We start from the raw sequence: 23,490 nt of genomic DNA on the forward strand, positions 1-23,490 counted from the left end.
CAAAAAAAAAAAAAAAGATTTTATTAAAAAAAAAAAACATGTAGTTCAACGAACACTTTCTAATTATTGCTGCATTAACCCTTCAAAATATTTCAAATTATTAATTGATTTAAATATTGCACCAAAAAAAATAATTGATTAAAATAGCGTAGTAGTGAAGAAAAGATGGAGGAGTATGATCACAAAAAAAAAGAAGGATGATGCAAGATGAAAACAGAAAATAAATGAAAGTACACCCAATATTAAATATCAATAGAATAGAAAGAAAGTCTAGGTGCGGCTTATTGGAGGAAAATGCGGGTGTGTATGTGACTTGGTTTCTTTTTATTGTGTGTGTGTCTCTGAAACTGAAAGAAGAGAGAGAGAGAGAGAGAGAGAGAGAGAGAGAGAGAAATTGAAAAAAATCCAAATATCCGAACCCAAACTAAAGAATCTTTCTTTCATGATCAATTGCTGAGAAAACCTATGCTAATTGCTATGCATCCTCAAACATACTCAACTTCACTCTCAATTATTTTTCATCATTCTTCCACACCTTAACTCAATTCAATCAACGATAAGGTTTACATTTCTAATCTCTCTCTTTCCTTCCTTCCTTCTTAATTTGCTGCTTAATTAACAAAACAGTTTTTACTTTACCACTCTTCTCTCTTTTTAATCTAATCCTTCAATTCTAAATACAGTAACTTTCTCAATTTCCAACAGAACAGATCTCTCTACATAATCAATTTCATTTTAATTTGGATCTACTTTCTCAACTGCAAATGGTAGGTCCCTAGGTTAATTAAGGTTTCCACTCTCATTTATTAATTGAAGTTATTATAGTGACAGGAGGATTAAGGGGTGTGGTAGTTTTTTTTTTTGTAATAATGATTGATATTAAGTATTAACCACGCTGATTTTTTTTTTCTCACTCTGCACTGAACAGAGAAATTAAAACTTAATGAATTGTGCATGATTATTGTTGAATTTGATTTGTAGGGAATGGCGACTCCGGTTGAGCCTCCAAACGGGATAAGAATTGAAGGAAAGCATTATTTTTCCATGTGGCAAACCCTCTTTGAGATTGACACCAAATATGTGCCGATTAAGCCGATTGGTCGAGGAGCTTATGGGATTGTTTGTTCTTCTGTCAATAGAGAAACCAATGAGAAAGTTGCAATTAAGAAGATACAGAACGCGTTTGAGAATCGCGTTGATGCTCTTAGAACTTTGCGCGAACTGAAGCTTCTTCGACATCTTCACCATGAGAATGTTATTGCTTTGAAAGACATCATGATGCCTAATCATAGGAATAATTTTAAGGATGTTTATCTCGTTTATGAACTCATGGACACCGATTTGCATCAGATTATCAAGTCTTCCCAAGCACTTTCTAATGATCACTGCCAATATTTCCTCTTTCAGGTATGAATTATTGTTAGGGTAACCCAAAATTCTTGATGTCAAATATATCATTTTTTTCTATCATGAACATTTTGGTGTTATATTGTTATATGTGTACGCAATCTGTATATATTATTCTGGAGTTAACACAATAGGAAACAAACTTGTGTAACTCATTTGTTGGTTTGCGACTATCTTGGAGAAGGGCTTTGATTAAATCTTAATTCCTATTCAATATGGCAATATCTCATACTATATGCTTACAAATAATTGTGTTTTAGTTGCATATTGCATTTTACCCCATCTGAACCTATAGCACATCCAAAGAAAATCTGCCCTTTACATCATACTTGCAGTGGCAGCAGATTTGCAGTGCTTTGCTGAAGTTATAAACTATTATAATCATTTGCATTGCTCAAATGATTATTGGATTTACTAATAGAAATTTTTTTGGTCGTAGTTGCTTCGGGGATTGAAATATCTACACTCAGCTAACATCCTGCATCGTGACTTGAAACCTGGGAATCTTCTAATTAATGCAAATTGTGACCTGAAAATATGTGATTTTGGGTTAGCACGCACAAACTGCAGCAAGAACCAGTTCATGACGGAGTATGTTGTCACACGGTGGTATAGGGCACCAGAACTCCTACTTTGCTGTGACAACTATGGGACATCTATTGATGTATGGTCTGTGGGATGCATCTTTGCTGAGCTTCTTGGACGTAAACCTATTTTCCCTGGTTCAGAGTGTCTCAACCAACTAAAACTGATTATCAATATCCTTGGCAGTCAAAGGGAGGAGGATATTGAATTTATTGATAATCCAAAGGCAAAGAGATATATCAAATCACTTCCATATTCTCCCGGAACCCCCTTTTCCAGACTTTACCCCAATGCACATCCACTGGCAATAGATCTACTCGCAAAGATGCTTGTTTTTGATCCCACAAAAAGGATCAGTGTCACCGAAGCGCTTCAACATCCTTTCATGGCCTCTCTCTATGATCCTAATTCTGACCCTCCGGCCATCATTCCAATTGATCTTGACATTGATGAGGATCTAGGGGAAGATGTGATAAGGGAGTTGATGTGGAGTGAAATGCTTCATTACCATCCTGAATCTACTATGGGAAGTGCAGAGTTGTGCTCTTGATATTATTATCTTCAGGGTTCTTTTTTGTTATGTTCCCTTTTGTTGGTACCAATAGTGTCTAAGGTAATAGCTTGCTTTGAATAACTAGGAGGGCTCTTTCATAAGTGAGCTCAATATCTATTCAGTTTTCTCTTTGTTGAGAACAGAGAAAACTGCTAAAGTATGTCCATCTTGAAAAAACATGAAACTCTGTTTGCTGATGAGGCATGATAGTAGTTTTTAACCACCATGCTGAGACATTGATTTTGTCTTGAACTTTGTATTGTATTTGCCATGTATATAATGTGTCTTTTTTTATTATAATAAATAACGTGTCTTTCTTAAAACCATTCTGTAAATTAGGTCTCATGTTTAGCAGTATCACATTTGAAGTACAAACATCTATATTTTTTCTAAGTTGAGCTTATCATATATGATTATAAGCTAGATTCTCTTTATGCATCCGTGCATTAGCACACGCTCATTCTCTATGAACTCGGCAGTTTTTCATCAACTTGCTTAGAAATGCCAATGGTACTTGACTTTGGAGTTTGAAATCTTGCACTTATTTTTGAGAGATTCACATCTTGAAGGGGCCTTAGTTGCCAGCTACAGAAGGCTGCTCTTAGTTGCCTCGTAATCAACCTTTCACTGATTTAAATTCATCTCATCTTTGACAATATCTGTAAGGCTGTTAGTATCCGTGAAAAGACCCAAAATAAAATAAAATTACTTCTTCTAAAAGTAACCGTGCACAATTTTTTAATTATTATGATGGAAAATGAAATAAAAAAAACTCACATATATGAAATTAATCTTGTGATTAAAGTTGTAAGTTGTGATTTTAAATACTATTAAATTATTTCTATGCCGAAAAGTTATACTTCATCCATTCTAAATTATACGTCATTCTATAAATTTTACTCCCTCCGTTTCAAGATGAGTGTCGTTTTAGATGTTTACACATATATTAAGAAACACAATGATTAAAAGAAAGAGAATAATTATTTTACCAAATTATCCTTATTAACTATTGGTTAGTTTTAAAAGTAATACTTTGGAAGTAGTGTGCAGAGTATTAATTGGAGGGTACAATTGAAAAGAAAAAGTTATTATTGCATTGGAAACTGAAAGTGACATTCATTTTGAAACAATTTTTTTTGGCTAAAGCGACACTCATTTTGAAACGGAGGGAGTACATATATTAAGAAATGCGACACTCATTTTGAAACGGAGGGAGTACATATATTAAGAAATACAATTAATTTTGTATAGAAAAGAGTAATTATGAATTGTTTTACAAAAATATTCTTCATTAATGGTATGGAAAACATAAATTAAAAGAAATGGAAAAAGATAACGTAATAAATAGTAAGGGGCATAATGAGAAATAAACATCAATTATTCATTGTTATTGTAAAGTAACATATAGTTTTGATTTTTTGTTGCTAACATGACCTATAATTTGAAGCGGGGGAGTAATAAATAATATATGTTGACTCACTTTAATATAGAGCACAAGTGGTAGATATTTGGATCGTAATAACTTGGTTCAGAATTGATCCTTACCGATGCGTGTGAAAAAACATATCTTTACTCAAATCAAAAGAAATATTCCATTTGTCCTTTTTCATAAGAGCACTTTACAAAAATTATGAGTATTAAAAAAAATGGTTGAAGTAGTAAATTTGTCTGGAATGTGTGTGACTATTACCAAACTACCCCTGATGTATTAACATATTCAATGTTGATTTTTCATATTTCAAGACAAATTAGTACAATTAATTAGGGATATATTTTTAAAAAAGAGAGTAATAAATACATCAAGAAATTTATATAAGGTCTTATATTTAATGACAATTTTTTTTGAGGAATGTTATTTGAACAACTCTTTCTTGAGACAACTTCTTGGACAACTAAAATTTACAAAAAAATTTAGATAGTGGCACAAAAACCAAAGCAATAGAGATAGAAATTAAAAAGAGAAGAGTAATGATATTTTGACATTCATTTGATGACAACTTTGTTGACAACCTTGTTTTTCTCACTTTTTATTGGTCAAAAACAATGGAGAGAGAAAAAGGAAGACATAGGATAACAACATCATGTGAGTATGAGAGAGAAAGTTGTGCAAAAGTTGTCAAAATATCATTTCTCAAAAATGTGAGTTTGAGAGAGAAAGTTGACACAAAAGTTGTCAAAAATTAGTTGTTTAAATATCATTTCTCATTTTTTTTAAACAGTTTTCACATTTATGCTTTTTAGTAATAAAATATTGTTTTAAAATAATTGATTTATTTCACTTTTCAATGCAATATTAATTACTTTCCTAAGAAAAATGCAATATTAATACTTTTTTTTTCTCAATTAAACACTATACTCCCTCCGTCTTACAATAATTGTCACTTTAGCATTTTTTCTTTTTCTCAAAATAATTGTCACTTTACAATATCGATGCAACATTTATTACTTTTTTCCTCTATTATACCCTTATTTATTGAATTTCATCCAACTTAACTACTCTACTAACTACAATTAATAAGAATATTTTAGTAAATGCCACTAATTTTACCATTGAAATCAACACAATTAATCATTTCATTAATAATCGTGCACAAACCTTAAACGACTAATATTGTGAGACGGAGAGAGTAATTAATAGTACTCAACATTATCCGCTTTACATTTAAATGGTGAATGCACCAATATTTAACAAGGAAATTCAAAATCATTTTTTTCCTCTTTCACTTGCACACTCTTCTTTTTCTTAATATGTGTGTAATATGGAAAAAAAAAATGCTCTTATTATTTTACGGAGGGAGTAAAATTCTAGGAGTAAAACTAGGAGGAGATTCTGATGCTTTTTTGCTTTTGCCCCCATTTTACTGTTGGTTTTTATGTTCTTCTGTGTGTCTGTCACACTCACCATCATTCTCTTCTATATATTCACTCCTAGTTATTCATCCAACTTCCCCTTCCTCTATTCCTTTTCACCCACCTTCACCATTTTCATCTCCCCTTCACCTTGATCCTCTCACCCTTTTCTTTTCACAAATCTTCAGTGGTGGGTAAGGTAACTTTTTGATTTATTTATTTTTTCTTTCAAATTCTCTTTTGTAACTAACCCTACTTAATTAATTTCTCTGCAGGAATCTCTACTATGCCAAGTGTTTAACATTCGTGTCTCCAGTTCTCAATGAAATCATTCTTTCTGGGTTTATCATAAATTCATCCTTCAGACGTCAATGTCTCAACTCACAAAAGACAACGGTGAAATTCTGAATAGTGTAAATATCACAACACAACAGTACTATTTGAATGTTGAGGCAGAAAATTCAATATTGGTGAGCTTAGTCAAAGGTTTCAATCACTGAATAGTATAATTGGACTCATCAACACAAATGATGGCAATGGGTCCTCTTACTCGAGGGATTGTTATGAACAAAACATGATGTATCATAATCATTACCAGCCAATTACAACTTCTGCAAATGTTTTTCAGTGTTGAATGAGTAATGATAAGAAAATAAAATAAGAAAGGGTGGAATCATTCATGGTTTGAATCAATGAAAGAGTAAGAAATAATTATATTAGTAGTGTACTTAGGGGGTAGACAATGCTTTGGTGAGATAAATGAATGTTATGAGAACCAGTGAAGTACACTACTCAATTAAAATGTTGGTCGGTCCTATATTATCACCACTCACTGCTAGAGTGCTAGTACTAGCACTACCAAATTAGGGGTTTCTTTTATTTCCGTTTTTATTAAGTTGTGTGGTATTCTGTAAACAAACAAAAAAAAAAAAGTATTGTATTTTTGCTTAGTGTAAAAATATCACATCTTTCTACCCAAAATAAAATCACTTCTTTTTTTTGTTTCACATCATATCTATAAACCACTAAAAAGCATAAATGTGAAAACTGTTTGTCTAAATAGTTCACACAAAAAAATCAAGGGGAAATTACACTAACCTCCCCTAAGGTTTACGTAAATATACTTTACCTCCCCTCTATTTTCTCAAAAAGCAGTAACATCCCCTGCTGTCACACCCAATCCACCTTCCGTTAACATCAAAAAACATGAGAATGCTTCTTCTCTTTTTGACTATTTTTTTTTTCTTGTAACAACAATAATGGACTCTTGAGATTGAGACGAATCCTATATCTCAACAAATGAAAATGAATTACAAAATAATGACTCCTGCGACAAATAGGAGCAAGTTCGATGGCAAAATAAAGTTATCAATCAAATATCAAAACAGTTCAGATGGATCCCAAAATGATGAGAATTTACTCTGTAACTAAGATCTTCCTCTTCTAATGTATACAACTTTCAATTCAAACTATGCTGTACTGCAGCATCCACTCTTCTTAACATCTGAAACATCATCTTTACCAATATTGATAGTCTCTCCCTTAGGCACGGATGCAGAGATCAATGGAATTATTACAAAGGGATAGAAACCCAATTCTTTCATGTAAAGATCCAGAGGCTTAATGCTGATTGTAGAAGCATGTAATCTTGAAACAGAGACGTTGCCAAATAAAAACAACAGATTTTAGTCATTCTTCCCAATTGACTCATTATTGTTGACCTGTATTAATAATAATTACACTCTTAGTTGTTGATGTTATGCTATTGTATCTTTGCAACTCTAAAGCCAGATTCCACGGGACAAACGATGGAAGATGATGTTTTAGTTTTAACAGAGATAGTTAACGGTTGTTAAAAAAAAACAGAGATAGTTAACGGTGTTAAGTTGTAAGGGAGGTGAGTATCTTTTTTAAGAGACTTGAAGGGAGGTTAGTGTCTAATATAAAATTAGAGGGGGTGTCCATGTCATTTAAAAAGACCTCAGGGGAGGTTAATGTAATTTGCCCAAAAATCAACAATGCACACTTTTTTATATAAGCAACGACTATTTTCCACCATTTTAAGTTAGCTACAAATAAAGGATAATTTTGTAACTCACTTATTTTTGTTAAAATTGTTTCCATCATTTAGATGAAATTTCCAACGCATGTGGCTGTACTGTTTTATAAATTAGTCTCAATTCATTAAAGAGTAATGTAGATCTTACCACTGTTTCATCGTATGTTGAACATGATATCTAATTGCTTGTTTGTTTTGGTGTTGGGATGATAAGTTCATAGTTTCTCCAAAGAAAAATGATATTTGTATGGTTATTTTTGGACAACTTTTCAAATAACTCTCTCAAACTTTAGTTATGTTCTTAGTCCCTCCCACCATCTCCCTATTTTCTAAAGTATGGAAAAAAAATGACGATTTTACACGTGTAAAATTCATGTGGCTGTCAACTATTTCACACACATCAACATAAAAACTTATGATTGCTGATCTTTAAAAAAAACTTATGATTCTCTAAAAAAAAAACTTATGATCGTTGTTATCTTTAATTATTTTTAGAAGATATTATTGATAAAAACTTATGATTCTCTAAAAACTTATTTTTAGAAGATAAAAATACATGAACAGTTAATGCTATAGATCCTCAAATAAAATTAATGTTATAGATATTTTTGTAAACAATTTAGAAGATATTTCTGTAGATAATACTTCATCTATTTTAAAATATATGTGGTTGTCAATTATTTCATACATGATACATGGCAATATAGAACTTATGATGGTTGATCTTTAAAAATAAAAATTTATGATCGTTATTATCTTTAAAGCAAATGTTAATTTGTGCCCTCAAGAGCACATGTTAAGAAACTCCTTATAGAAATATACTTATCAAAAGTCGTGTATTTGACTTCTTAAAATATTATGATTTCCAATACATAGTTGCTTTTTTGGGTTCTTTAACATGTGCTCTTAGGGCACAAGTTAACATGACCTTATCTTTAATTATTTTTCTTATCCTAAAAAAAAAAAAATCATCTTCCTTTCCCAAAAAAGAAAAAATGGAATCATCTTCCTCACAAAGAATAAAAAAATCCTCTTACTAGTATTAATTTGAGAGAGATATGATTGAATGGGGGACTTGATATTTGAGCTGCATTCCCTTTTTCAGTTTCCACTATTGAGACCTAACTCCGTTATAACGGATACATAAAAAAATCATAAAGTCATAACTTTCAACTAACGGCGTTACAGCATTGGGTGCGCATTACCAGCGACAAGACAAGCCGAAGAAGACGACTTCAGACAAAACCTTAAATGACAACAACAACGAAATAATTTCCTCATTTTTCTCTCAAACTATCTTCATTTCATTTTCAATTTAACTGGTAATTCTTTCAACTCATCCTTTTTATTATTCTTTTTCTATTTTTAGCTTTTATCTTTAATAATCAACTTGTCTTCTTCATCATCATGCTTCAAAACCCTAACTTTTTCAATACTTATTCTAATCTACTTTAATGTCAATATTACTGCTTCCTTTTGTGAATTCATGGATGATTTTGCAACCTTTTGTTTATTTTTTTCTGAAATTTAATTTTTTAATGGTTTTTATGATTTATTGATAAAAAAGAAGAAGAGATTTTTACTTTTCTGTGTGTTTCATGGATTTGTGATGCGGTAGAAGAGATCAATCTTTTTGTATTGGGTCTAGAGCATATCTCAGTGGTGTGCTTTTATCTGGGTTAGTGTAGACAATCTAGTACCTTGGATACAAATTCAAGATGAGAGGAGGCTCTTTATGTTATTGCTGTGTCATTGATGTAGTAGAAGTGCTTTTTAACTATCGAGTATTGTTGCGAGTCTCGCTTTGAATTTTATCTGTCCTGAAAATGTGATTAAAAGTGGAAGGTATCCCCTCAATTTAATTGGTTTTCAGTTGACTTGAGTTAAGTCTAACCAAATTTTAAGAAGTAGTAGTACTATGACACTTGATAATTGCTCATACTAGCTAATTAATTTGATTGAATATAGATGAGACAATAGGTGTGTTTCTTTTAATGCTCTCTGGATGGTTTACACATACCATTAATCTGAATTTAATCAACTTCCCTTTTGTTTATTCTTCAGAAGGAGGTACGATTAGGTTTTCTCATTAGAAAATTAAGGTGGGTTTTTAATTTTATACTCTATTTTAGCTGGTATATAATTCGATGTGTTTTATTCATCTCGGTGGTTCTTTAGTTATCTATACAGTATTTAGTAACAGTGTTGTCAATTGTCAAATATCGGCTATAACACTGCTATAGCGTAGCAGAATTTAAACAATTTGTTATTGTTCTGCAATACGCTGTTTAGTACAGTGTTGTTTAATAGCAGCAATAGCGGTGCTATAGCACTGTAGTGTAGTAGAATTCGAACAAACCGCTATTCTTCGCAATGTGCAATTGACGACATTGCTTGGTAATAATGAGTCTGTCTGTGCAAACTAGATTGACTGTTGTGTATGTCCGCAGTTATCATGGGTTCAGTTTGTTGTGTTGCTGCAAAGGATCAAACTCTTCCCAATAGAACTGGAAGTGAAAGTTTTCACAGAAATCCCGTGTGTTCACCTTCATTGAGTTTTCAATGGGATAGATGGGGCCGTGTTGCTAGTGAAATTGATGATCTTTCGTTTCGCGCGTCTCGCAGAGTCAGCAGAAGTGTCAGCATGGAGTTTAAGGGGTCTTTAAGTTCTGATAGAGGAAATTTATCTGATGTGGGGAGCACCCTGGAGAACTCTGTAACACCCATGTCTCAGAAGTCCCCTATTCATGAGCAATTAGGTGCAAATCGAATGACTCTATCTTCAGGTAAATGTTAACTCCATTATTCTTTTGTTGAATGTGCTGAAACATGAGCATCTGAAAGAGGTGTTTGAAGTGCCCCATTGCTTGAAAGAAGGTTTATTGATAGGCGGGTTCTTTTGGCAATATCTTTGGAAATTACTGAGCTCATTTCCTCAAGCTTCAGTTTTATCTTTCCAACTGAAATAGTGGGGGAATGTTTGGTTAAGCTCTAGCAAGAACCAACGCTGAGCTTTTTTCCCCGCTGTACCTGTCCCTGTCCTCACTAATTAACAAGAATACATGTACCACCGACAATTCTGATCGAAGATGTGTTGGACACCGACACATGTGATTACTTTGAATTATGTCCTTTTCTCAAATTTTTATTGTCGTCGAGTGTCCATGTCGTGTCCATGCTTCATAGTTAGAGATTATTTTGGCCTTGTACAATGGTTATAGTAACTTCACCCCTACATGGACAAGAGGGTGAAGTAAGGATTAGTCTAGGGGTGGCTTGAACATCAATAGGCCCCATGTTCAACATTTTCATTGATGGGACTGTTCATTGAAAAACCAATTTAAGGGCTTAGAGCTCCTTATCAATCATTGCTCTTTCTAGATTCAGTTTTCTTTTTAAAATAAAAATGAAAAACATGGTTTTCCAATCTTAGCTCATGACTTGAATGGTTATATATGCTGTTTCCTGATTTCAAAATGACGATGCTCTTGGTCACTTTTTTTTTTATTCGGCCATTGATTTATCTTTCTTTTTCCTCTTTTTATTTGTTGCAGATCTATCCATGTCAAGTAATTGTTCTACAGTGGTGAGTTTGATTCCTTCAAATTGCTGAAATTGATTAGAATAGTTTCCCAATATCTGAATTATAATAAGTCTTTTAGTGTGCCGCTCTAACCATATTCTTATCTATGTTTATCAATAGGCCAAAAATCTGACAGAATCACCAGAGATCGCAGAATCTTCAATACCAAATATTTCTTTGTCAATACCCTCTTCTTTCTCAACACCTACAACCCGCAATCTTAATCGTCACAACCTTCCTAGCTCAACACCATCTAGATGGGCTCATCGATCTCCAGGACACCCACTATTGAGACAAATTTCTGATAGTCGAATCCTGGGTCTGAAATCGCCAGACAACTCTATTTCTGAAGGAAGACCATCATTTGTACTGTCCACTTGCAGCAATGACATGATAGCTGGATCCCAATGTGGGTCATCTGATGGCTGGTCTATGCGCACCTTTTCTGAACTGGTGGCATCATCTCAAAAGGAAAGGTGGTCATTTGATAGTGAGCATTTTGGTTCAGGTCGCCACAAGATAAGTGGAACTAGTAGTAGGTTCTCGTATTCTCCCACCATGGATTTACAATCTTGCGGGGCCTGCTCCAAGCTCTTGACTGAGAGAACTGCATGGAGCAGCCAGAAATTCATTTCCAACAACGACCTCTCAGTTGTTGCTGTGCTGGTCTGTGGTCATGCATATCACGCTGAATGTTTGGAAAGCATGACATCAGAAGCAGATAGTTACGATCCAGCTTGTCCAATTTGCATGGTTGGAGAGAAGCACTTGTCAATGTTATCCAGAAAAAGTCTTAGGGCCGAATCAGAAATGAAGGCCAAGAACTACAAGATATCTCGAAACCGTGTAGTTGATAGCTACTTTGATGGTGGATTAGATGTTTCTGACCGCCAAAAAAGTGCAGCTTCAAAATTGGAGGCTAGCTCCAGTTCAAGGAGTTCATTAAGAAAGCCCTTCTTGAAGCGGCATTTTTCATTGGGATCTAAGTGGAATCGATCCCTGTCTGATAATGATTCTGCCAGGAAGAAGGGGTTTTGGGCGAGATATCGTAAAGATTGAGCTTTCCTTAACAGTAGCTGTTAGTTGCTGCAGCTCTCTAATTATATTTGTAGCACCAACAAGTTAGAATTTACTATTTCTATGTTGACTAGCTTTACTGATAATTATAGATTTATTTTCAGTATATTCTTTACTCACGAGAAATTTGCATCATGTTATGTTGGTGTGGCTCATTAATATCAGATAAAGGAAAATCAGAGCTATGCACCACAAATGCATGGAGACAAAGGAAACAAATACGCCAGTATGTTATTTCAAAATGTTTCACTTGTGTTTTTACTTGTGTAACTGACTATTGGGATACCATGGTGATTAGATAATCTTATTCTAGACTAGATAAGTAAAAGTGAACATAGAGAAGAAATCCATGAATTCAACAATATGATTATAAAAAAAAATAAAAAAATCTTTCAAAAAAAAAAAACATGATTATCATTCTATAACGCCTTGTATCATTTATTTTAATAGAATTTTGCTTAAAGTGTAAAATTGTAACTAAACTCAGCGTCGGATCTTAGGGAGTAGGTACAATTAGTAATTACATTGAGACGTTGGATAGGATGAACAGTTGGACTCTAGTAGAACAAGAACAATAACTTAATCATCAACACTAGTTACCCAATATTTTCTCTTCATCATCAACACATGCTGCGGCGACCATTTGTGGCAACATCTCTCTCCCTCCTCTTCCTCCACCACCATTTGTGGCAACATCTGCCGCTCTAAACCCTAGCCTCTCACAATTGACACAAGAAACAACACCAAGGAAAGCAGTTGATGGTGGAATGTCATTCACATCTCTCATTTTCGTCCCTCACAATCAATATTTTGTTGTAGCAACCCAACACCATTGATGGTTGCAGAGGGGGGGAAATGGTTTCTCACTAGAGGGGGTGTTGAAGTTGCAAAGATGGAACAGAACCTCTAGGGAGGAACCGCATGGTGGCAATGGAGGAGAGTTACCTTCCAAAATTCGATGGAATTCCTTCTTTTCCTATATCACATTATTTCTATACTTTCTGGGTTCATGGTGTTTGTTGAGAACTTGTTTCTTCAACTCTGATCCTTTTTATTAGAGAAATATGAGTTGTTTGATAGAATATTAGAGTATCATAAATTGCAAAAGCCCAAAATTTATTTGGTTTCAGTTATTTATAATTTTGAAAGAGATGAATGAGTAAAACTATGAGTAAATTGGGTTTCACAGTGTTCTTACTGGTTATTTCGTCTTGATGAATTTATTTAACATTTGGGTCTTGATCTTGTGACTGAACTTATCAGTTGTAGAAATATATTCGTGTTCGCAGATACGATGAAGGCGACTGGAAAGGAGTGGTGGTGGGGTGGAAAGGAGGTAGTTCAATGGGTAAGGGAGGAGAGACTTCAACGCTGACACTGATGCCGGAGAGAGTGCGGGGGAAGGATGGGCTGAGCGTGAAGAAAATTGAGAGGTAGCGTTACAGGCATACAATTACATTAACACATGCATTGTATACGGTGCTCGAATAGTGCTCGATTTTGCATGATTAAGATAAGATAGCTCATTTTGATACTGTCCCATCTAACAACTGAGCTACTCTTGAGTTTTGAATCTTGATAACTTTCTTATTTATCTACATGGCGTTTATTGAAGTTTTTCTGTATGTTGGGAGCAATAGTTCTTCGTTTAAATGATTTTGGTTCTTAATTCATCAAAAAAGAAAATGATTTTGGTTCTTCACATGTACCAACCAAAAATGATTTTAGCCCCAAAATTTCATTTGGTTTTAGTTCATAAAACTTGTTTTTACCAACAAGGTGATTTTTCATCTTTATGGTTTGATTTTTTAAGAATTAATTTTAACTTGCACCATTACCGCAAGCAGCAGAACTAGAGAGCAGAGGGGTTTATACGGAAAAAACAATCAGAACCAAACATTTTCTAAATTTAGGAAATGGAAATTGGCAGGGAAATTTTAGAGACTCAAACCAAAAACCCTATCAGTTCAATCAAAAAAAAAAATTAGGACGTCCTAAAATCAAAATGAATTTAGGACATTACATCTCCTTTGATCTCCTTCGATCTGTTAAAAAACAATGGCACGGCCTAATTATTCTGAAAAGTAAAGTTTTAGAATTTGTTAAGTAGTTACTATATTATTTTTCTGAAAAAATAAAATAAAAGATATAGTAAATACTATTCTAAATTAAATATTTAAAAGTAAAACTGGCATGCATATGCCATGACTCTAGTATAGATATGAACCGAACTTCTACAATAGAGACAGAAGAAACACAGTATTACAATTCAGTTTGAACAAATAATTCAATTAAACACCTCTTTACCGTTCGCCAAGTTCCCATATTAAAACTAGAATCTGGATAGTACATGCCATTGCCCGGACGGCTGCCATAATGCTTAACTCGATGATTTGACAAACTTGGCTGAGGTATTTCTGGCTCAAAACATGCACTGCCATAAACATCCATGGCTCTGAGAATTTCACAACAAATTTTATTCTTTTCCAAAATCAGCATTGTAGTGTGCACTAGATTCAAGTTTCTTTGCCTCATTCAATTTCCTTACAGCCTGGTACCAAAGTAAAAGAGATACAGTAAGGTAGAGCTTCATAGACAAATCAATACAAAGGAAAAATTGCTTCCTAAACAAAGAGCATACCTTCATAAAATCTTCGTGGATCACATAGTCACGCTCTGCTCGAATTGCTGACATTCCAGCTTCAGTGCACACATTTCGGAGATCAGCTCCATTAAACCCCTGACAATTTTGCAACAGATAATACATTATACATTTACAAAATGTCAGTTAAAGTAATCCAAGCCACCAAGACTTACCTCCGCAAGCTTCACAACTGCTTCATAGTCTATTTCACCATGCTTAGCAATTCCAGCAGCATGGATCTTAAGAATTTCCATCCTCGATTGTTCATTTGGCAATGGAATTTCAATTTTTCTATCCAATCTTCCAGGACGTAGGAGAGCAGGGTCAAGTACATCCGGTCGGTTTGTTGCCATGATCATTTTAACCTACAACAGATATTCAGAGCGCAAAGTCATAATCAATCAACCATGGAGAGTTTGGCAGAACTGTCATTTGAACAAAAACATCAATCGCGGTACCGATAAGACTACATCAATGATAAAAGATTGATTTTAATATATAATATAATGACGAAAAAAAAACTCTACTAAATATCCCATATCTTTCAAAAAAGTTGATTTTGAACTTCACAAAAAGAAAAGGTCATGAAAGATGAACACAAAAGTAACTTCTTAACATTTCCATTACACTTAGCAACCGCATCTTTGAAAGTTCAAAGACATTAAAAAAAAACACGAGAGCAAGTACAAGTCACCATCTGAGCGTATAAGATATGGAATTTAATTGTAGAGGTATGTTATTTGAACAACCATTTCTGACAATTTATGGGACAACCATAGATTTACAAAGAAAAGTAGGTATTGGCACTAAAACCAAAGCAACAGAGAGAAAAAGTAAAAACATAATGCGAATATGAGAGAAAATTGTCACAAAAGTTGTCACAAAATGGTTGTACAGCTATCATTTCTCTTAATTGCATTGTTATAGTTAACATATACACCTACCACCATGAGGAATTTGTTATAAGATATCAATTTATTTCCAAAATACAAACATGGTGGCTATTTTTAAATCAAGTCAAAAAGAGTAAATAATAAAATATACCTTTCCAAGTTGATCAAAGCCATCAAGTTGATTAAGCAGCTCCATTAACGTTCTCTGAATCTCACGATCTGCACTTGTTCCCTCACTGAAACGGCGACCACCAATGGCATCGATCTCATCCATAAAAATGATGCATGGCTAAGAAAACAGAGGAGATTTAGAACTTCTTTCAATTTGATTATATAAACCTATAGGAAGACAACTAAACACAAAAATATCACCTGGTGATCACGTGCATACCCAAACATCTCTCTAATTAACCTGGCACTTTCTCCAATGTACTTATCAATTATGGCACTTGAAACAACCTATATTAGAGAAAAGGGAATGTAAATACATTTTACAGTGAGAGACATTTCAAGATACATTGAATAGGTAAAAGATGCATAAGCTGACCTTTAGGAAGTTAGCATCTATATTACTGGCAATAGCCCTAGCCAACAATGTTTTACCCGTACCAGGAGGCCCATAAAGGAGAACACCCTGAAAGATGAGGAATAGAAGATGTGTCAAATGTTAAAGTTAAAAGTATGGCTATCTAAGAGTCTGTTTGATTAGCAAGAACATTTTTTATTTCTGTTTTTTGTTTTCACTTAATTAAATGCCATGTTGTTTTCAATGTTTCTTGTTTTCAATGATTTTATCTGCGCTTTTATACTAATCTATAAAGGGAATACATCTTTTCGGCTGGATTTTTTATTCCAAATTTACCCTTCATCTAAACAATTTTATTTACTATTTTATCCTTTTTATAATGTTATTCAAATTATTAATTAAAAGGGTCATGTTAACTTGTGCCCTTAGGGCACAAGTTAAGAAACTAAAAATAGAATTAAAAGATAATTTTTGCATTGAAAATATAAAATTTTAAACTTTTAATACAATGAATGTACAATTTTCAAGAAAAAGTTTATATGTTTAGTTTTTAAACTTGTGCCCCAAGGGCACAAGTTAACATTTCCCTAATTAAAAAAGTCAAATCTCTTTAAAATAGGAATAACAACACTACAATAGAAACACTAGTGGAACAAGTTTATTTTAATTGTATTTTCCACACGATTGATGTCTCTTTTATTTACAATTACAAGAAGTGCAGTAGAAAAGCGGACTGGCGAGCACGTTAGTGATAGTGTCCGTCTGAAATAATTAAAATGATAAAAATTCCAATACAAATCTTTGAAATCAAGAATCTAACAAAAAATCTGAAAATAAAAAAGTATGAAAGGACAGATACTGGAAAGTGCGGTGAAAAGTTGATTACCTTGGGAGGTTTAATTCCAACTCTAAGAAAGAGCTCAGGATTCATTAGAGGTAATTCAATTGATTCCCTCAATTCCCTGATCTGATCAGATAAACCACCAACAGCAGAGTAACTAATATTACCGGGATCTTCATGCAACATATTGTACACAACTGGATCAACCTAGCAACACAATCGATAGAAAATAGTGAGTGACAAGCAATCAACCAAGTGTTTTTAGAAAAAAGAAAAACAACAGTGCCCAAAAAGAGACAAACTAAAACACATTCCAGCAATGAAAACATAAAAGAAAACAAACTCTGATAACTTACTTCACGAGGAAGAGCCCGCATTATGGTGAGTGTTGTCATATCAAGTACCACTCTAGTCCCAGAAGTAAGTTTTTCCTTATCCACTTTACTCCGGCAGCCAACCACATATCTAGGACCACTGCTTGCTTTAACAATCACTAAAATAACAAAAACATAGAGATTTTAGAATCACTGGTTCATTCTTGAATTCATATCAATCAAGAAAAAAAGAAAGGATGTTGTTTGTTTGGGTAGGTGGCTCAAACGAATTAGTTACAACAAAACAAATTTCAAGCATCAGTGAGATATAAATGTTTTTATATTTCATAAGAAACCAAAAAAAAAAAAAAAATGATAATGGATAAAAGACCTTCATGAAAACAATCCAGGTTTTACTATATCACAACTTGCCAGAAACACAAGTTATCAAAAGAGACAGCCTAAATGTAGCTGTAGAGATGATTATGAATTAGCAGGACGAGATAGCATGATATCATTTTAAATAATAATGTTAGTAACATGTAAATGGAAAGAAGAATTACAGCGTTCATTGTCAAGAGGCCTGAGAACTTCGCCGATGATCTGCCCGACACTTTGAAGAGACTTCAAATCATCTTCTGTTTTGTTAAACTCTTTCTTTGAAGATCGCAAATTCTCCCTCACTGCAATTTGAGATTTGAAACCAAAGTCACAAGACTCATCCATAAGTATTTAACTCCAAAATCGGAGCAAAAAAAATAAAATAAAAAAAAAATTAACTTATCCATAGGTATTTCCATTTTTGAATAAAAAAGGACACGCTAATAACAGATTGTGACTTAGTTTAGACGATGTTATGCATGTAACGTCTCTTCTTAAAAACTGTATTAAGATTCCATTACCCAATTAAAAGAACCTCAATGAGGCTTCAAACTAATTTTAACAAATAGATCCAGTTGATAAACTTGCCCTAATTTCTTAAAATACATGTAAAATCATGAAAAGCACAATCTTCCTAGGTCAAATTCTCAACGAAAACCTAATTTAAGCAATTGATAGGGTTTTCCGATGGCAAGCAAATCAAAGGTTAAAAAGCGAAAATCAGAAACCCTAATACTATGAATTTCGAGAATAAGTGAAAAGGAATTCTAGCTGCGAGGGAAAAAGAGAGACAAACCAGATCGAACTCTAGATTCCAATTCCTTGTGCTGAAGAAGCTTCTTCCGATACTCGGCGACTGCGTTACGGCGTCGAACGGCATCTTCTGTGGTGTCAGACATAGTTGTGGCGATGCAAAATCGGAAAGTTGAGAAGGGTGTGAAGTTAGGTCTCACAAATTGGAACGGTGGAGAAGAATTAGTAATAATAGACTGGTTTGTGGACCACGAAAGCTTAATATGGAGTTATGTCTTACGTGTCCCCGATTATTTACCCTACTATATATACCTTTATTAACTTAACCCACCATGTTGCAAATTTTACATTTACCCACTAATTTATTAAAATATATTAATAATAAAAATAATAAATTAAATTCATTCAATACACTAACGAATATTTTGGTTTTGTTTTACGGTTTTGTTTGACTAAAACTAAAAATAATGAATGTAATTTGAAGCTTTGACAACAATCCGATGAAACTAATGTGCATGTTATAGAGAGCGCAACATATTTGATGAAAGAATGGAGACTTGCGCAAAATATTCGCTTAGGTAGTGCAACCCTTTCTAAATACTAAACACCTGGGGTCAGTTTGTTTGTAATATTTGTTTCGCACTAATGGGTAAAACGACCTCCCAGAAGTTATAATTGCAATATAGATGCATCGTTTTCCTCGTCGCTTAACAAGGTAGGACTTGGTATGTGACTAAGAGACAGAGAAGGTAATTTTGCTTGAAAAAACTACATGGTTTTCTCCGCTTTAGGCTGTCGGAGTGGGTGAAGCGATGAGTTTGTACACAACACTTGACTTGGTGACAAATCTTTGATTCAATAATGTTGATTTTGTTTTAGATTCTATGAAGGTTTTCGATTATTTTAGGACAGGTATAGATGATAACATTGAGTTTGATTGTACAATTTATGCTTGTATGTAGTTGTTTCAAAACAATTTTCAAAACTCCCACGTCGAGTTTAGCCGAAAGCAAGCTGATAATGTCGCTTATAAATTATTAACAAATGTAACCACATGTAATGTTACCTCCCACCTCTATACTCATTTACAGTCATGTATTGGTCCATGATTGATAATGAAATGAATCGAGATTGTTTGCTTAAAAAAAATGTACGAACAAATTTACAATCTTCAAATTAATAGGATAGAAAAACAAAATGCATACAAACTTGATAAAACTTTTTTTTTTGGTACGACAAACTTGATAAAACTTACAAACCTGATAAAATTGTGTCTGAAATATCAATATTTTCAAATCTATAACGTTAACAGCATCAAAATCATTGTTTGAATCTACACTAGATCGAGACTAATCTTTCAATCTGAATAAAACGAACACATTACCTTGATGGTAAATCAAAAAACGACGCACAACTACACTGTGCTCAACTCAAAGTCATTTTTTTTAAAGGGACTCAAAGTCATTTTTTTGACAAGAAGAAACTTATTGCATTTCATTCATAATAATAGTAGATATACAAGATGGAATCCTAATATGAATATGGAAACTAGCATGACGCGAAGCCACTCTAGCAAAGCTATGAGCAACTTCGTTGGCTTGTCTTCGAATAAACCTAACATCAGAGGTTGCTAAATCAGAAGCTAACAGACGTCTACAGTCATTGATCACTGCGCTAAAATTAGAGACACCACATTTACTACCATACACACTATCTACCACAATTTTGGAATCAAGCTCAAAGTCCACAATACCCAGCTGCAGATCGCGAACCCAATGCATTGCTGATAATAAACCTAAAGCCTCACCCAATTCCACATCAAGGAGCGGAGTCATCCATTCAGTTTTGGCTAACACATAACGACCTTCATCATCTCGAATACACACACCAATGCCGACTCGATTCAGAGCTTGAGAAAAAGATGCATCAACATTACATTTAAACCTTCCGGGACTTGGTTTAATCCACTTCAAATCATTCAGAGTAGTGGGAGACTGAGGGATGAGATGACGAATAGTCTGAGCTTTCGTCCAACTAGTAAGAAGAGAATTTGCACGAGCACAAATAGCTTGAGTTGTTTCAGTAACATTGTCACATACCTTATTGTTTCAATGCTTCCATATACTCCAGAGGGTCACACTGAAAACTTGCTTTCGCTGCTGATCCAGGTGTTGTAAGATAGCAAACACATTGGTTGGAAAGCTTGCATCAATATCAAAAACAGCCATCAAAGGGCTCCATAAGCCAATACGCTGCCAACAGAGCATGCTTTTATTACACATAAAGAACATATGTATACTATCCTCACCAAAATCATCACACACTGCACACACCTATCAGTACACTGAACTCCTTTTGATTGCAAGCGGATTATCGTGGGCAAACAATTACGGCAAGCTCTCCACAGGAAACTCTTTACATTCGGGGGCAATTTTAAACTCCAAACACAATTCCAATTACCTGGCACATGGTGTTGTACATGGGACTCAAAGCCATTGTTAAATAATTACCAAAAAGTTACTGGTTTTTTTTTTTTTGAGTAAAAAAAATACTAGTTTATTGATAATTTTATAATTATTATTATTATTAAATAAAAATTAAACTAAACCCCTAAGAAAAAGGACGGGAATTCGGCCAATAAAATAAAATAACAATAATAGGATAAGAATGAGTGTTTTTTTTTGGGAGCAAGAATTAATGTGTTTGAATTGAATGCGGTTATTAAAATTTAAAAGTACGGCCTTAAAAACAAAACAAAAAAGATATGAATGAATATTTTCGAACCATGAAGCCACCATGTGAAAATAGTCTCACATCAATAGTTTTTAACAATTGAGAGCAAGAGTGTTGGTCAAAAAAAAAAAAAAAAAACTATTGAGAGCAAGAGTGGCTAAAAAAGAGAAGCTAAAATACACATCTCATTTGCCTGTTACGTGGTCTTCAGACCAAATTTGTTCTCAGCCAGTGCTTCAATTGATATGGTGTTAGGCTTTTTTTAGGCATAAATTTTTATTTCAAAATATTCCTTATTTTGCCTTTTTGTTCATTAGATTTGAGCTATCGTGCCGAATCAAGTTGAAAAAGATATTCTAACGAATCAATTTGTTTGGGAGTTTAAATTGAGTCGAGTTTAAGTTGAAAAGAAGATCCTAACGAATTCGACTCATTTTTCAGCCCTACCCATGTCATACAAAGAACAAAGAAAGTGAGGTATACAAGTCATTCATTTCTCACCGAACCATCCTCCCTCTTTCTTTGGAATCAGTATTTACAAGTCAATGGTAAAGCAAGTTATTTGTGGCTGCCTTCAGTGAAACTTCCTTGAGAACCACTGCAATTTCTACGAGACATATGGTGCTCCAGAATCCTCTCCTTCACTCTTCTACACGCTTTCTTTCCAATAGTCAGCCTCTTCTTAACACGAGTTGCCACAGATTGCATAAAACCGGGTGTCCCAATCACCTCAATCTCCACAGTGCTTTTAACCTTTTCGCCCTGCAAAAGTTTTAAATGCATGGTAACAAAAATAACACATTACAAAATAAAAGTAGACATGTGTGAACATGTTTGCAAATAGATTCTCAAATTGCAGTAACCAAGATGAAACAAGAAGAAACAAAAAAATCTACTATTGTTCGTCAAATAGGATAATGAGAAGTTAGAACATTGACACAGGTAGTAGTAATTAAATACCTGTTCGATGGTTATCTTTCCAAAATATTCTCCCCGTGCCTGGTATGAAGAGAAGCACATTGGTGAATGAAGTCCAAAAACCAAAATAATACTTTACATGTGAGAATTTTGATACATGCTATGTTCCATAATCAACTTGGCAGTGTATATTATCAGAAGATACCTTAGAAGGAACATCAATAAAAGCTGGGTAAGGAGCTAGTGCCGGGGTTTCCTTAGCAATGTGAACGCGGTCCTGAATCTTTTTCTGTGCAACATATTTGCGCAGTTGCATTTCAAGCCTTTTCATGTCTCTCCCTACAGCTATAGCATGCAAAGATTGCAACTGGAGTTTCTTCTCCTGAATTGCACGAAGAAATTGATCGTGCCAAAGACGCAAGCTTTCCCTCACTGCAATTTGAGATTTGAAACCAAAGTCACTATTCTCATCCACAAGTATTCAAGTCCATCATTGGAAAAAGGAAAAAGAAAATTAAAAAAACTACTGGACTGAAAATCTTGATGAAGAAATAGTGAGACAAACCGGATTGAACTTTGGATCCAAATTCTTTGTGCTGGAGAAGTTTCTTCCAAGCAACTACCGCATTACGGCGCATCATGGTTGTGGCACTACGAATCGGAAAATTGGAAGGGGTGAAGTTATTAGGTCTCACAAACTCGAACGGTGGAGTGTAGAAAAAGTTACAGAGTAGTTTGTGGACTAAGAAAGCTTATTATACATGTTTGCTTTGTTACGTGTCCCCCAATCTAACCTTATTACAACATTTTTTTTTTTAAGAAACAAATCCTATTACACCATTGTTAACTTTGAATTCTTGCCATCTCAACAGAGTTATTTTTTTCCTTCTTTATTTTACCAGTTAAAAGTTTGAGATTTTTTTTCTATTTTATAAAAATAAACTTAATTCATATCATTAGATAAAAAGAAGTTTAATACAAGGAGGAATAATCTCATAAGTATGTTTGGTTCAGATTTTAACAAAATTGATTTTGAGCGAATTGATTTTGTAAAATTGATTATGGATAAAAGTGAGTTAAATGAAAAGTGATTTATGTTTTGATGTATTTATGTAAAAGTGAATTTAAGGCTAAAATCAATTGTAGAAGCCAAAAGCTACAAATTGTAGCTTCATGTAGAATCAATTCTACAAACAAAATCAATTATAGTTTAAATCATCCAAACATCATAAAATCAATTCTACAACCTCTAGAATCACTTTTGGCCCTCTAGAATTGAAACCAAACACATGCTGAAAAATGGCCGTCCTTGCAATTAGAACAAGGCAACCTTAAACATACACTCTCAACTATGAAATAATGAAAGATAAAAT

At 33.8% G+C, this 23,490-nt stretch overlaps 4 protein-coding genes and 1 pseudogene across 10 annotated transcripts; 3 read left to right on the top strand and 2 right to left on the bottom strand.

Annotated features, from left to right (window-relative positions):
• Positions 1 to 272: 272 nt before the first annotated feature.
• Positions 273 to 2,868, top strand: LOC146942900 (mitogen-activated protein kinase homolog NTF3). 3 transcript variants are annotated; one of them, XM_085757001.1, is made up of 4 exons: positions 273 to 561; positions 684 to 767; positions 982 to 1,407; positions 1,847 to 2,868. In XM_085757001.1, the coding sequence occupies exons 2-4, from the start codon at positions 765 to 767 to the stop codon at positions 2,540 to 2,542; spliced, it is 1,125 nt and encodes a 374-aa protein (XP_085613127.1). In that variant the 5' UTR covers positions 273 to 561; positions 684 to 764; the 3' UTR covers positions 2,543 to 2,868. The 3 variants fall into 3 exon arrangements, with proteins under 3 accessions (XP_085613127.1, XP_085613129.1, XP_085613130.1); XM_085757003.1 differs by having other exon boundaries at positions 706 to 767; XM_085757004.1 differs by lacking the exon at positions 684 to 767.
• A 2,540-nt stretch (positions 2,869 to 5,408) lies between these two features.
• Positions 5,409 to 6,274, top strand: LOC146942901 (bZIP transcription factor 2-like; annotated as a pseudogene). Its single transcript, XR_015032889.1, has 2 exons — positions 5,409 to 5,594; positions 5,671 to 6,274. The product of XR_015032889.1 is annotated as a bZIP transcription factor 2-like (transcript).
• Positions 6,275 to 8,685: 2,411 nt separating this feature from the next.
• LOC146942902 (uncharacterized) lies at positions 8,686 to 12,220 on the top strand. Of its 3 annotated transcripts, XM_085757008.1 has the most exons (5): positions 8,686 to 8,776; positions 9,519 to 9,556; positions 9,905 to 10,240; positions 11,009 to 11,040; positions 11,158 to 12,220. In XM_085757008.1, the coding sequence occupies exons 3-5, from the start codon at positions 9,910 to 9,912 to the stop codon at positions 12,094 to 12,096; spliced, it is 1,302 nt and encodes a 433-aa protein (XP_085613134.1). In that variant the 5' UTR covers positions 8,686 to 8,776; positions 9,519 to 9,556; positions 9,905 to 9,909; the 3' UTR covers positions 12,097 to 12,220. The 3 variants fall into 3 exon arrangements, with proteins under 3 accessions (XP_085613134.1, XP_085613133.1, XP_085613132.1); XM_085757007.1 differs by lacking the exon at positions 9,519 to 9,556; XM_085757006.1 differs by lacking the exons at positions 8,686 to 8,776; positions 9,519 to 9,556 and having other exon boundaries at positions 9,895 to 10,240.
• Positions 12,221 to 14,289: 2,069 nt separating this feature from the next.
• On the bottom strand, positions 14,290 to 18,699 carry LOC146942903 (26S proteasome regulatory subunit 10B homolog A). 2 transcript variants are annotated; one of them, XM_085757010.1, is made up of 10 exons: positions 18,510 to 18,699; positions 17,896 to 18,015; positions 17,375 to 17,511; positions 17,064 to 17,225; positions 16,199 to 16,285; positions 16,024 to 16,110; positions 15,803 to 15,940; positions 14,932 to 15,123; positions 14,756 to 14,854; positions 14,290 to 14,665 (listed from the first exon to the last, which is right to left on the bottom strand). In XM_085757010.1, the coding sequence occupies exons 1-10, from the start codon at positions 18,610 to 18,612 to the stop codon at positions 14,591 to 14,593; spliced, it is 1,200 nt and encodes a 399-aa protein (XP_085613136.1). In that variant the 5' UTR covers positions 18,613 to 18,699; the 3' UTR covers positions 14,290 to 14,590. The 2 variants fall into 2 exon arrangements, with proteins under 2 accessions (XP_085613136.1, XP_085613135.1); XM_085757009.1 differs by having other exon boundaries at positions 14,290 to 14,854.
• Positions 18,700 to 20,702: 2,003 nt separating this feature from the next.
• Positions 20,703 to 23,469, bottom strand: LOC146942904 (uncharacterized). Its single transcript, XM_085757011.1, has 4 exons — positions 22,683 to 23,469; positions 22,323 to 22,549; positions 22,160 to 22,198; positions 20,703 to 21,961 (listed from the first exon to the last, which is right to left on the bottom strand). Exons 1-4 carry the CDS (start codon positions 22,756 to 22,758, stop codon positions 21,758 to 21,760), a joined length of 546 nt encoding a protein of 181 aa, XP_085613137.1. The 5' UTR covers positions 22,759 to 23,469; the 3' UTR covers positions 20,703 to 21,757.
• Positions 23,470 to 23,490: the final 21 nt, after the last annotated feature.

The sequence above is a fragment of the Medicago sativa genome, chromosome 3, assembly GCF_051527215.1.
Source record: "Medicago sativa cultivar Bolivia chromosome 3, Bolivia_mono, whole genome shotgun sequence".
Classification (NCBI taxonomy): Eukaryota; Viridiplantae; Streptophyta; class Magnoliopsida; order Fabales; family Fabaceae; genus Medicago; species Medicago sativa.

Excerpts from the sequence above, each read along its gene's own strand:
- LOC146942900 (XM_085757001.1), top strand. Across the intron at positions 1,408-1,846 it reads GCCAATATTTCCTCTTTCAG|TTGCTTCGGGGATTGAAATA; the intron begins GTATGAATTATT and ends TTTTGGTCGTAG.
- LOC146942902 (XM_085757006.1), top strand. The coding sequence starts at position 9,895 with ATGTCCGCAGTTATCATGGGTTCAGTTTGTTGTGTTGCTGCAAAGGAT. Across the intron at positions 10,241-11,008 it reads TCGAATGACTCTATCTTCAG|ATCTATCCATGTCAAGTAAT; the intron begins GTAAATGTTAAC and ends TATTTGTTGCAG. Across the intron at positions 11,041-11,157 it reads CAAGTAATTGTTCTACAGTG|GCCAAAAATCTGACAGAATC; the intron begins GTGAGTTTGATT and ends GTTTATCAATAG.
- LOC146942903 (XM_085757009.1), bottom strand. The coding sequence starts at position 18,612 with ATGTCTGACACCACAGAAGATGCCGTTCGACGCCGTAACGCAGTCGCC. Across the intron at positions 17,512-17,895 it reads GCCTCTTGACAATGAACGCT|TGATTGTTAAAGCAAGCAGT; the intron begins GTAATTCTTCTT and ends TTGTTATTTTAG. Across the intron at positions 17,226-17,374 it reads TGCGGGCTCTTCCTCGTGAA|GTTGATCCAGTTGTGTACAA; the intron begins GTAAGTTATCAG and ends TTGTGTTGCTAG.
- LOC146942904 (XM_085757011.1), bottom strand. The coding sequence starts at position 22,758 with ATGATGCGCCGTAATGCGGTAGTTGCTTGGAAGAAACTTCTCCAGCAC. Across the intron at positions 22,199-22,322 it reads TTATTGATGTTCCTTCTAAG|GCACGGGGAGAATATTTTGG; the intron begins GTATCTTCTGAT and ends TCTTCATACCAG. Across the intron at positions 21,962-22,159 it reads GAAAGATAACCATCGAACAG|GGCGAAAAGGTTAAAAGCAC; the intron begins GTATTTAATTAC and ends AAACTTTTGCAG.